Source organism: Eptatretus burgeri, chromosome 12 (assembly GCF_056783735.1).
Source record: "Eptatretus burgeri isolate ZD-2024b chromosome 12, Ebu_testis_v1, whole genome shotgun sequence".
NCBI classification, from domain to species: Eukaryota; Metazoa; Chordata; class Myxini; order Myxiniformes; family Myxinidae; genus Eptatretus; species Eptatretus burgeri.
This window is the reverse complement of record NC_140972.1, coordinates 91223252-91237659: the sequence shown is the minus strand read 5'-3', so window position 1 is coordinate 91237659 and position 14408 is coordinate 91223252. Positions and strand designations below refer to the sequence as shown.

General features: G+C 37.5%; 1 protein-coding gene across 4 annotated transcripts in view; it reads left to right on the top strand.

Annotated features, from left to right (window-relative positions):
• Positions 1 to 14408, top strand: part of LOC147016127 (VPS10 domain-containing receptor SorCS3-like) — a 999683-nt gene that overhangs the window by 978951 nt on the left and 6324 nt on the right. For all 4 annotated transcript variants that reach the window (XR_015050022.1, XM_085848866.1, XM_085848865.1 and 1 more), the window contains one exon: positions 8174 to 8385. Coding sequence is in view for 3 of the 4 variants with exons in the window: in XM_085848866.1 (XP_085704992.1) it covers positions 8174 to 8385 (212 nt within the window). In the remaining variant the exon portion in view is untranslated. The remainder of the gene's footprint in view (positions 1 to 8173; positions 8386 to 14408) is intronic.

Genomic DNA, 14408 nt, shown 5'->3' with positions numbered 1-14408 from the left:
CTTATTACTAAAATTACTTGTATCATATACTCCAATATTTTTAATATCAATATTCATATCTTTCTAAACATCATCAGTTTTTATATCTCGGATAAAACTATCAGTGTCCATATACAACAATGAAACATTTTCACCATACTCTTTCTTTAAGCCATTATACAAATAATCATACATCAATATCTTTGATAAATCAAGAACTGCTGTTCCAATATAAATTGGTTTATCCATTACAATACTTTACTTTTCCATATGAATAGCAGAAAAGTTCTCTGAAAAAACCTCTTCTCTCTTAAAACTTGGTTTATTTATCAATCTAGAAGCTTCTTTCCAAGATGTTGCAAATCTAATTAAAAAAGTTAAAACTCTGTTGTCTCCCCAAGAACGACATAAAATAATTCAAATACTTGGGTCAGGGTTTCAAAAGTTTTAACATCTTTTTTCCGAAATAAATACAAGTATGGAAGCAATTGATAGTATCTATGATTTGCATGAAACTATTATCATCTCAAACTCCACTAAAAAAGATTACTTCAAGGTAAATGCAATAACTGGAACAGACTTGAACGCAAATGGTACAAAAAGTTTTGAAATAAAGAATCAACAAACCTATTTGAATTTATCCGAAAGTTTCTTGTTGTGTAAATTTAAATTCACTAAGGCTCGGAATAACACAAACGCTACACTCGTAAATGATTTCTTCTGGAAAATGTTTGATGGTATTCGTTTGTACATTGGAACACAAGAAGTTGAAGCGGTTGATTATGTCTCTGCTGTATCTGAAATGATGAAATTTGCACTATATACATTCAGTGATAGAATCGGAAAGGGGGCTGTCTAAGTTTTTATTCCTGATATGTCAACGGGAACAACCACAGACCCTGGATATACTCAAAGGAAAGGAACGTATACTGATGATACAAAAGCAGTTCATAGTTTTACTGTGGCAGTTCCTCTTAAAGGTATATTTGGATTTTGTGATCATGATAAAGTTCTGTATGGTCTTAAAATTAGATTTCAACTACAAAGGAATGATAATGAAAATAGATTACTTTTTGGAGTTGCTAGTGCTTTTGGTGATCAGAATAAATTTGTAATTGATGAAATGAGTTGGTATATTTGTGAATATACTCCTAATCTTAAAACAGAAGAGATGTTGAACAGAAGACTTAACTCAAAGAAACCACTCAGTGTATCATACCTCAAAAGAAGATGTCAACACGTTATACTAAACCAAACCACTTACACGTGGAATTTGGGTGTTCTGGAAGGAAAGCCACGATATCTGTGGATCAATTTTTAAAAAACCAGATGGCGATACTGCTACTGATGAGAATAATGCATTGAGTGATAATGCTAAGGTGAAACAACTTCGTGTTTCTCTAGATGGAACATTTTATCCACAAGATAGATTGGAAATTAATTGAGAAAAAAATGATTATGCTGAAGCATACAAGTCTTTCCAAAAGGTGTGTGAAAGTGATGGAAATAAAGAACTTATTTTGGATATGATAGCATTTAAATGTTTGTATACAATCTATGCGTTTGACCTGAGCGCTCAAAAGGAAACTATAAAGTCTAATCGAGTGGATACTTCCCAATACGTTGAAAGAGGAGAGAGTGAAGAAGTTGATTCATATTGCTTGCTTGTGGAAGAAACAGAATTGCAGATTAATACAGATAATGGTGTTATGATTAGTCTCACATAATTTTTTGTTAAATAAATGAGTGGCAAAGTACCAACTGGGGTATATCTTAATCAAATCAATCTTCATAAACTATCATCTTGTGTTCAAAATCAAAAGCCTTGTACGATTAACGTTAATACAATTCAGAGAAAAGGAGCAGTAAGAATTGATGTTTTGCTCACAAGAGAACAGATTAAAATCTTGAACGATACTGGCTCACTTAAAATTAAAATGACAAAACCAATGTTGAAAAAATATTCAATAAGAGAGACGAGTGGAGGATTTCTCCCATTTCTAATTCCTTTATTTTCTGGTTTAAGTGCGGTTGGAGCATTGACGGGTGGTATTTCAACAGCGGTGAAAACTGCCAACAAAAGGAAGGCTCAACTCCGGGCTCAAAATAATTGGAAAGACATAACAAAGAGTTAGAGAAACAAATTAGTGGAAGTGGTGTAATTGTAGATTTTGCTGAAAAACTTGAATGTCTGCCTGATAAAGCGAGATTGTTCGTTGGAGATATGCTTTCTTCTATCGCACAAGCAGGTGTAAAATTAACTAAAGAGGTAATGGATTATATCTTTCTAATAAATAAATGAGCATTGATGAGTAGTTTAAAGAATTTGGAAAGAATACAACATCAAATTTACAACTTGTCAAATATTGTCAGAAATTAAAAATTCATAATGTGGTTATTTTTTATGAGAGATGAATTAACAAACGTGCCTAAACATACAAAGAATATTATTATGAACTTAGAAGATAATAATGGGAACGGTTCTCATTGGGTTTGTATTTTTAATCGTCAAAACAAATATGATTTTGATAGTTTTGGTCTTCCACCACCTGTTGAAGTCATAAAATTCTTTCAGAATGGTGTTTATCAAACATTTCAAGTCCAAGAATTAAATTCCAAGTGTTGTGGTCGATTATGTCTATATGTGTTCTTTCAACTCAACAAAAATAATTTTTTTATGACTATTTTTAATCTAATATAAATTACTTATGTTATATAAAAATTATATCACAAAAATTATGTTATATAAAAATAACAGGGTTATACAAAAAGGTATATGTTCGGTGTGTGGTTCAAAAAAAAATCAATTTATCTCCAAACACAAACTCGGAGGAGATATTCAAAAGTTTTTATCAGGAAGTAAATTTACAACTACTGGAATAACAGGGGAATTACATCTACCAGGGTATTCTTTCTGTGGTTCAGGCACAAACTTGGATAAAAGATAAGATGAGGCAGACAATCCTAAATCATGGAGTGAGCCCATCAATAGAGTTGATGAAGTGTGCATGAGACACGATATTGATTATGGGAATACCACAACTTTGGAAGAAAAGCATGAAACCGATAGAGAAATGTTGTATAATTTGTCTCTGATACAAAATCCAACCTTGAGAGAAAAAGTTGATCGGTTCATCGTGAAGAAGATGATCAGTGCTAAATTGAAACTTGGACTTGGAAATTCAAAAAACTTATAAACTCTAATGATGTCATTAAGATTGAAGAGCAATTAGCTGATGAATTACATCAACCAATATTCACAAAGTTTCGTAGAAGGAAGGTTTATTCCAAGGAAGTTGATAATATCTGGTCCGCTGATTTGATTGAATTCAATAATGATAAGGGGTACAAGTATGCTTTAACCATTATTGATTTGAGGAGTAGATACGCATGGGTTGTCCCTTTAAAAATCAAAACAGGTAATGCTCTTGTGTTAGCCTTTCAATGATATTTAATAAGAGTAAGAGAAAACCTAAAAAATTGTGGACTGATGAGGGTAGAGAGTTTTATAACAAGACATTTATGAATTTTCTAAAAAATCACAGTGTGACATTGTACAGTACATTTAATGAAGGGAAGGCCGTTGTTGTTGAACATTTTAATCGTACCTTAAAAAAGAGACTATATAAAAATTCACAGAACTCGGTTCACAACAATGTTCATCTTTTATTCAGGATATTGTGGATAAGTATAATGACACGATTCACACGTCAACGAATATGAAACCATCAGAAACATTTACAAAATTAAAATGTGAAAAAGACATTAATGTCAGAAAACCTAAGTTCAAAGTTGGTGATATCGTAAGAATATATAGGTGGAAATCTCATTTTAAAAAAGGTTATACAGTCATGCGCCACTTAACGACGGGGTTACATTCTGAGAAACGTGTCGTTAAGTGACGTCGTCGTTGTGCGAACATCATTTTTTTTTTTTTCGTTTTCGAACATCGTACTTACACAAACCTCGACACCTAGGCTATATGGTAGAGGCTATTGCTCCTCAGCTACAAACCTCTACAGCATGTTACTGTACTGAATACTGTCGGCAATTGTAACACGCATCTAAGAGAGACTGAAGACACGTCAGGTTTACCTTTGTACTGTTCATGACGGCCATCGGTGTTGTTCGCAGCAGCTTACAATCTCCTCTCGCATCGATTATAGAAAGATGAATAAATAGCATTTGGATTTTTAAATATGTAATCATTGCATCGATGTTATAATTTATAAATGAAGAAATGAGCTCCTGTTACTATATATATATATATATATATATATATATATATATATATATATATATATATATATATATATATATATATATATATATATATATATATATATATATATGCATATGTGTATATATATGCATATGTGTATATTTATGTGTATGTATGTATATACGTGTGTGTGTGTGTGTGTGTGTGTGTGTGTGTGTGTGTGTGTGTGTGTGTGTGTGTGTGTGTGTGTGCGCGTGTGTGTGTGTGTATATGTATGTATGTATTTATATATATATATATATATATATATATATATATATATATATATATATATATATATATATATATATATATATTTTTTTTTTTTTCCAAAGAAAGTTTGGGGATGAGAAATGACATTTCTCGTTATATTACTCCACCCCCTGTGGTGATTTATAGCGGACATGGAATTGTTCATCCACGGGCAAACCCTCTCGTGAGCAGGACATCACTGCTCCCATGGTTGGCATTGAGTGCCCCGGAAGCAGTGGGGGAAAGAGATTGGCATTTTTATTTGTGGACAAGTTGCATTGCTCAGCCAGTGGGTTGCCCAGATAGCTCAGATGGCAAAGCACTGGTATGGTCTGCCAGACACCTGGGTCCAATTCCTGGTCTGGGCCCATAATTTTTCCACATATATTTGTGATGTTTGTTTTATCCTATTTATATATACATATATATATATATATATATATATATATATATATATATATATATATATATATATATATATATATATATATATATATATACACACACACATATATATTTCTCCAGATATATTTTTGTTTTTTTAATGGAAAACAGCCTTTTTACAGCCATTTTTCCCTGCTGCGCTTTTTTCGGGCACCATGCCATCATGGTTTGCTTCTTGAGGCAATGTTTTATGGCCGGATGCCCTTCCTGACGCCAACCCTGGTCGCCTCTTACGACACACAGGAATATGGTACACCTATTCTAACCGGGGCATACACCAGGACCAGTACACTGGTACTCATTTTGTCGACCCCAGAATGATGACAGGCTGAGTCAACCCCCTGGTGTTAATTCAGTGGAAAATGGGTTTTGAACTCAGACCCTAGGATCCAAAGCCAGTATATATATATATATATATATATATATATATATATATATATATATATATATATATATATATATATATATATATATATATATATATATATATATATATATATATATATATACAGGGTAGCCCGAAAGTTACTTTAACACTGATAAATTTCTCGCACTTCCCTCCGTCCCTTCCCCTCTGCCCTCGCCTCCTCGCCCGCTATGGTATGCGGAAACACTGACTCAGAAGAATGATAGAGCACATACAGATACAATGACAAATTAATTATTGTAAGTACTGTCCAAGAAAACCTGTATATTAAAAGAGTTCAAGAACAATGCTTCACTGGGAACGGGTAAAGTGACTTTCAGGCCACCATGTATATATTTACAGACGGACGGTTGTTCTTTGCGGATTATGCGGTTTTACCATGTGAGTCATAATCCGCGGCGATGCTCACCATAATAGTCAGGAGTTGCTTTTGATGTATTTAATAATAATAAAAGAAAATGAAGTAAACAGAGGAGTGCAATATAGATTATTCATTCAGAATTTTAACAAAGTAAGGTACGGCACTGCTTTTTTCCTTTGGGTTTTACACATAATTTGTGAAAGTTGAGTTGAATTTCTGAGAGAGTATTGTGTCCTATCCCACCTGAGGTCTGAAAGCCAATGTCTAAATTTGTTCGATGTTTGCAATAGGCATGCGAATCTCAGACATTTTTCAAACCTGCCTTGTTTCAAGATTGGAATATCACAAGACTGAAGGACCTGGTCATAATCACTATGTAATTGTCCGAGAATGGTTCGGAGAGCCCTTTTCTGAACGTGTTCCAATTTGTTACTTTGGCGGATTGAGGCCAGCATTCCAAACTGGAACAGCTTTCTCTAAAAGTGATCTAACATATTCTTTATAAATGATAATTAAATCTTCTACGGCTAAGTTAAACTTTTTGAGTATCTTCAACATAAACAACTTTCGATTTGCCCTGATGACAACATTGTGAATGTGAAGGTTCCACTTCAAATCATATGAGATAATAATACCTAGTATTTTCACGTGATCAACCTTCTGCAGAACAGTACTTTGGATAGTAAGTAGAGACCTTGGTGGAGGTTCTTTCATGAAACAAACTTCGATAAGGGCACACTTATCAGTGTTCAACTTCATGTTATTTTTTATTTCCCATTGAGTATTATGGGTTTTCAGCATGGGAATGTTTATGGGAATCAGCAGTAACAACATTCAAAGCAGATTGTAGTGTCATCTTAGGTTGCCTGTCCCTTGAATTCTCAATCGGTGTCATGTCATCGACATACTTAAAGGCTGGGATATGAGCATCGTCATCGAGCTGAGTCATAGCATCATTAATTTGAGCCAGAAAAGAGGGGGCCTAATTTGGTACCCTGTGGTAATTTGGTACCCTCCTCCACTCTACCCATATGATATAAACAAAATTAAACAATTAAATATGTAACAGTCGGAGACTTGTATAAAGTACTCATCTTCGATGTGAATTTCAATGTATGGCTGCAGTGGTGTTATAAGAAACGTTGGGATATAATTGAAAGAATGTAATGTGATTCATAATTCATCCTTATCACACAGATAGAAAAACTAAATATGAAGAATCCACAATGCATCACTCAACCTTTTTGTGTGGTTACGACTGTCCCAGCTGACAGGGGTCACTTCATAGTTTGACATAATTTTCCTACTTCCACTGAGTCTCTTAACTGATATAGCCAGTTAAGCCATGGTCTTAATTGATAGCCTTGGTCTTAATTGATAGCAATCTTCAGATATCAATAATATTGAGCATCTTTGAGGTTCACTTGATAATTGCCTTATTCCTGAACCGCTGCCTTGGTCACCTTCAAGTTGTGCACAATATGTTGTTTTAATTACTGAATCTATTAACATTCTCTAAGACATCTTCCAACACCTCTTTGAGTCAACACTGTGATTATGATGAAATGTGGCCAAAGCGAAGATGAGGTAAACAGGTTAATGTGGTGGCCATAGATTCTGTTCCAGCCAATCGTTTTGCTTTTGTTGTTGTTCTTGACCGAAGAAAAAAGTGACTCCAGATAGTGAATGCTGCAGTTTTTGAATAGTTAGTGCCATTTAGCACGTTGAGACACTTAGCAAAGCAATTGTTGATCGCACTTTCTCACACTAGCACCAAATTGTTGCAGAGGGACTCTGATTTATAACATCTGGCATTGTACTTAAATGATGGAGGTAAAGTCCCTTCTTCACAGTGCTGTCATATTCAGCAACACTTTGGCACACCATCCTCCTCTTCATGCCCTGAAGACATTCATTAATTGGCCTACTTTATTGTACTCCTTAAAGGAGTTATTTACCCTTCATTCATGTTTTTTAAACTCAAGGAACGAAAATCTTGCTTTTCAGGTTCCATTTCTTCTTTGTTTTTTTTAGTCTGACAATTTAAGAGGTGGCAACCTCTGTATATTTTGCATCGTCGGGCTTGGGGCAATCAGTAGAGCTGAATTAAAGAGTGACTTTTTCACACAGCTGCACAATCCATTTTTATATTCCTTGAGCACCACTTGAGAGCACCCTCAATTGGTTGGTTTTCTGAATTGTTCCATTTTCATTTGTCGAACTCTCCTTTCATGTGGGTAATAGGGTGTATGTTTGTTATTTAGTGGTTTGCTTGAGAGCTACCTCAGCTGAGACAGAGCCATGCAAATATAACAGGCATGGAGTTTGGGGATGAAGGTGTTTATTGGGGGGATTTGGTGTAACATGGTCATTGTGATTGTTGAAATTAAACATGAAGGTGGTGTCATGTGACAATCGGTGTGGTGATTCGTGTACTGCACTGGCACAGCCGGCGATGCCCAGGGGCCAGCTTGTATGCCCAGATGCACGAGGACAAGGAAGGCGAAGTTTGCAGCCCCGTGGACGTGGCCACCACAGCGGCGATCATTCCCAATGAAGGAATCACCGGGCCAGAAGAGTTTATCGACGATGGGCTTGAGGCCCAGGCGCTGGGCCCGTCCAGCCTGGGCCATCCGCTCTCCAACGCCTGGAGCCACCACGGTAAAGTCTGATTCCTTGTTATTTCTTTACTGTCCAGCTTCTTAAAACTAATTAATGTTCTTTAAAGTATGTATCATTATTCGCATTTATTTTTCAGCTTGTCAAACAAAACATCATTTATTGCCTCTGCCACCGAAGGTGAAGGAGGTTATGTTTTCACCCATCTCTGTTTGTCTGTTTGTCTGTCTGGCTGTGTGCAAGACATCTCAAAAATGTTGTGGACGGATCTGGATGATATTTGGTGGGAAGGTTGGGTGTGTGACAAGGACGAACTGATTAGATTTTGGTGAGGATCCAGATCTGGATCCGATCATTTTTTAAGTGATTCTTCACCATTGATAGATAGGGCGAAACTAAGACATAGCAGGATATCTCAAAAAGTTTTGGACAGATTCAGATGAAACAACATCTGGACAGGTTTGGTGTGTGATGATGAACTGATTCGATTTTGTTGAAAATGGGTTGCGACACGACAAACTAATGACACTAGTGTTGGCTTCGCGGTTAGTTTGGTGGCTTGGGATCCGAGGGTCCTGAGTTCAAGCCTCGTTGACTACTGAATTAACACCAGGAGGTTGACTCAGGCTGTCATCCTTCTGAGGTTGGTGAAATGAGTCCCAGTGTAGCAGCCAAAAGGCTGCACATGAAGGGAAGGGTTATTGATGGATTTATTAAATCAGGAATTGGTGTGGTGCAGGCATGATGGGACAAATGGCCTCCTGTGCAAAATTCCCTTCCTTGAAAGATCTGAATCGGGATCTGGATATGATAATTATTTAATTTTTATAGTGATTCTTTGAACTGCTCACTCTGGATGATGGAGCACGAACTGCTCGCTCAGGGTGACGGAGTGTGAACCACTTGCTCTGGATGACGGAGCGCGAACCCCTCGCACTGGATGACGGACCGCAAACCGCTCACTCTGGATGACGAGTGCGAACCGCTCACTCTGGATGACGGAGCGCGAACCGCTCACTCTGGATAATGGAGCGCGAACCGCTCACTCTGGATGACGGAGCGCGAACCGCTCACTCTGGATGACGGAGTGCAAACCGCTCGCTCAGGGTGACGGAGCACGAACCGCTCGCTCTGGATGATGGAGTGCAAACCACTCGCTCAGGGTGACGGAGCGCGAACCGCTCACTCCTCATGACGGATCGTGAACCACTCGCTCTGGATGACGTGTCACAGCAAAAGTGTCCACAGTGAGTGAAAGATTCGCTCAGAATGACATAGCGCAGCACCGCTATCCTCTGTTGGGTACACGCCAAGTGTGTAAGCACTCAAGCAATCACTCCAATTAACTGGTTAACAAGGAGCAGCTCACCAGGCTGTGGCTGCACACTATATAGGATCCTTTATCGGAAATTTCACATTTTCTTTTGTATATATGGAGAAGGGGGGACCATGTCCTTGCTTGCTTAAAGTAAATAGGTATATCAGCTTAGAAAGATGTAAGACTCGTTATTTCTTTAAATTATCATATTTCACTCTCGATTTCGACACTTATTTAGTCCGGACGATATCCGATCCTCAAACTCCACATACAAACATCAACATATCGACCAAGAGCAATTCCACGTATATAAACATCAACATATAGACCAACAGCTATGGCACTTTTAATCATGTTTGAGGATGATTTCTGAATCCCAATTTTGTGCTGGTTATGCAAACCGATTTCTTAATTGCTGCAGCTGCTGACTTTTTGATGAAAAACGGTAGTTTGTTCTGTTTTTTTTTCACCCAAAAGCATCAAAAAATAGTTTTTTTTTAATTCAGTCATCTAAAATTATCACTAAACATAGTAAGAAGACATATATGGAATAGGACAATCAGGTTATTGGAGATTATGTGGTCTGAAAATTGAGAAAGTGGCTGCTCCAATTTGTACATGAATCATGTAACAGATGTCTTATTATCATCGTAAATTGTGTTTTATAGTTGTAGAAAGTTGACAAAGACCCTAATTTGTTCATTTAAATTGATGGGAACATCGTTATGGATAAAAATGAAACAATGTTTCCCCTACTCCTATTTTATCAGAATCTGTAACAATGTCGTTAAGTCTTTCAACTGCTTATGAAAACTAGGCGCATATAAATTAATTGTACTGTGTTATGAAACTAACTTGTGTTGTATGTAATTATGTCAAAACAAGTTCTAGTTTACGACACGATTCTGTTTTAATAACTACATTTCATTAACAACGACAAGGGCGCTCTTCGACGTCGTGATGTAATCATGTGGGCGGAGGCATATCTGGCAACATCATTATGCATACTTGTACCAGGTTTGATTTAAATCCCTGAACCCAGATTCAAAATAGAAAATAATTCTGGCTGCCAGACGATGTGTCCGATCAGGTTGAAATTTAAAACATATATTCCCCATCAAGACTATATCATAGTTGTGAAATTTCACATCAATAGATGAAGTGGTTCAAGAGAATTTTTTTTAAGATTTTCGTTCAAACCAATATGGCTGCCAAACCATGTGACCTATTAATTATATTAGTGAACAGCCTGATATCCCCATTGCTTGGGGAACATGAGGGTGAAGTTTTCCCAAGATCTGTCAAGCTGTTCTGGAGATGTTTTTAAAGATAAAAAAAAACATTTGTATACATTGTCGAGGCTCGTATGAGAGCCAACACACAATGCACACACAGCAAGGGGGACATGAGAGGGTAAATAGATTTGAGGGTAAATCCAATATGGTTACCAAATCATGTGACCTATGACGTCATAGTTTGAGAACTTTTTGTTCCTCATGGATAGGTGATCATGCCTGTAAACTTTCACCTCAATCTGTTCAACCATTTCAGCCAAGATTTTTGAAGGTTTGTATGTTAAAAACAATATGGCTGCCGAACCACGTGACTGACGTCATCAATTTTTTCCCTTCGTTATAAGGCCCTCGATGACCCTAAAATTATGATGTCATAACGAAGCCACATATAACATCATCAAAAAAATCACACTTGTTTCCCTTGGGGAGTACTTCACATGTGCCAAGTTTCAATTTTTTCCTTGGAGCAGTTTTGGAGATACAGAGGTCAAAAGTTTTTCCTTTTTTTTTTCAACATGGCTGCAACACCACGTGACCTATGACATCATAATTGTGATAACATTCTGGAAGAGTAGTCGCACCGATGGTGAAAATCTTGTGCCTTTCAGAAAAGCGGTTGCAGAGAAAATAGAGAAAATTAGCATGGACGTTTTACGTATGGACGGACGTACGGACGGTCAGACAACCCGAAAACGTAATGCCTCCGGCAACTTTATCAGCAGAGGCATAAAAATGCCACCTCTCAGTCCAGACCAGTGGCTGTCTCATCAGAGTATTCATCAGTTTCATCACATTCGGAATCACGTATGTCATCGTCGACGTCCTTGTCAATTACACTGGAGAATCTCACTTCTCAGTCAATTCCACTGTCTGCTCATCAGAGGAATAAGAGTATTCAGCCATCTCATCATCTTCATCAGCACTCATGTGTTCGTCTTTGTATTGGCCATCCATCCAGTATCCATCCGTTCTCCTTTGGCTCCCAGACATGGGGATCGGATGTTGTTGCTCTCTTCCAAATGGAAGCAATCAGATTTGTTCGCTTCACTTTCTCGGAGAGAACGAACAGAGTGCTGGGATCTGATCTTTTGATTTTCTCCATAGGCTTTGTTTGGTGCTTTGCTGTGAAATGCTGTTGAAAGAGGATGTGTCTGGTGACGTATGCTTCGGTTTCTCATACAGGGTACAGACAAAGGCCTCCACATCTGTGAACAAACTTGGGGATATGGGTGGAGACTGTAACAGTTTGGCAAAGGTTTTCCTGAATGTGTGGTCTTTTGCCAAAAACGCCGATGAGTGAGCTTTACCTTTGTGTCTTGGGCAAAAATGGCTGTGTAGTCACATCCTGTGAAGGCGTGCAATCCTGGAACGGCGCCACACAACTCTGATCCCATATTTTCAGCAAGTTTAGATTCATCTATGTACCGGCTTAGCTGGAATTGTTTCTGCTAACGCCAGCATCAAGCCACAGATGAGCAGGAAGGTTGTGCGCATGTGTGAGAAGAATGACGAGAACTTCTGTGTCTGAAGATCCGATCATGATATTTCCATCTTGGCAAATTTCACGCATGTGCTTTACATGCCATATGAGCAGAGTGTCAGCCTCTTCATCGTTGCAGGCTAGGCTGGGTACCTCTTCCATCGCAATACCATCTTCATTTACCTGATAACGGTATATGCCTTGTCATCCAGTCTCAAAATCAATGCGTACCCTTGGATCTGCTCGAGGTATGGTGATCTCTGCTATTCCTTAACAAGGAAGTGTAAGAAGGCTGTCTTGAATTCCTGAGTTTAGCGCAGCGTTGAAATTGTTTGGACGATTTTGGTCAGGACCAGAGATTATGAAGTCAATATCGGTAAACGCTGATCATCTCATGTCCTGTTCAATATTTTGATTGATCGGCTTTTGTATGTATCACATACAAAGTCTACTCTCTTTGCGAAGTCCAACATAACCTTTCGGGCAAAAGTCCAACAACCTTTTGAGCAAAAGTCCAACACAACCTTTCGGGAAAAAGCCCAACAACTATTTTTTTGACATTTTGGGGTGAAAAAAGCACAAAATGGCTTTTTTTTTTTACCAAAAATAAATCTGCAGCTGCAGCAATAAAGAAATCGGTTTTCGTTATCAGCACAAAATTCTGATTCAGAAATCATCCTCAAACCTTTTGGCCTCAGACGCATAATTAAAAGTGCCGTAGCTCTTTGACTAGTATGCATTGCACACACATATGCAGCAATGTGCAAAAGTCTAACGGCCACCTTGAAAATAAACATTGTTATTGTCGCATTGGCATATTTTGATAAATAAAAGTTGTTATATTGATCTTGTTTCATTAATTAAAGAAACAAAAATGAATTGTATTTCACAAAATTTTTGCCTGACAATGCAATATTTGGTATGACCACCTTTTCATGCGAAACAGTAAGCAGACATCTGTTTGCGAAGGGTTTTGGAGAGCGTCATCCGAGATTTACTTAACACCGGCTTACCAGATAAAAAATCGTTAAACTGTATGCTACTCTGGCATTACAACAAAGGTTAACAATGAATGAAAAGGCATGTTGAATCCAGGTGAATAAACACAAAGCGAGAACAGGTAAAGGTTTGCAGTTAATGTTTACTACTTGTTCGTACATCTCTATGGTATGGCATGGAAAACCAAACACCCAACATCGTAAACAATTGTAACTAAATTCTTCGATCAAGCCAACTTCTCAAAACCAATTAATATTCTCTGCCATGTAAGGGTCTACCTTCAATAGAATAGATTTGATAGTTTTTCACCCTTTGTCTTCCCATAAACATTTGACATCAGTCTACTTGAATTGTGCTGTTGGTAAGCGTTTGATTTGAGCCTTTTTATCGAGAAAATGCCCCAACAAAGAAAAATGCCTGTACCTCTAAACAATGACCCCATTACCCAAAAGTTTTGTTGAAACAAACACATTACCTTGAACATTTCAATTGCATTTTTCAGATGAAATGCATCTAAAGTGGACTCTTTATCACTAATATGAGCCTTGTCCTTGTAAAGGTTGCTGGAGTGGTTGGAAATGGCCCATCAGAAAAAGCTCCCCTGGCTGGCCATCTTCTGGAAAGTTTTATATTGAATAACTTGTCAAAGCAAACCGAGTCCAATTATCGACTCCATTCTTGGTCTTCTTGGAAATCGCACTGCGGAGATGTGGTTGTGACAGGTGTTCTGTTTTTCAGTTTATCCATTTTCACAATCAATTTGCGGCACCTTCCCATCGCTTCACTGATGGTTTTATCAAAAGAGAAGTTTACAAACATATTGCATGTCTGTCTCGGTTCTTTCTTTGTCAAACACTTATTAATTATGAGCAGAGTAGCCACCACGCGGCTGATCTTGTTAAAAACATGCAAAACGTTCTTCTGACACATGCCTTTATTTTGGCGGTGTATAGGCAACTGACAGCTGCCTCAA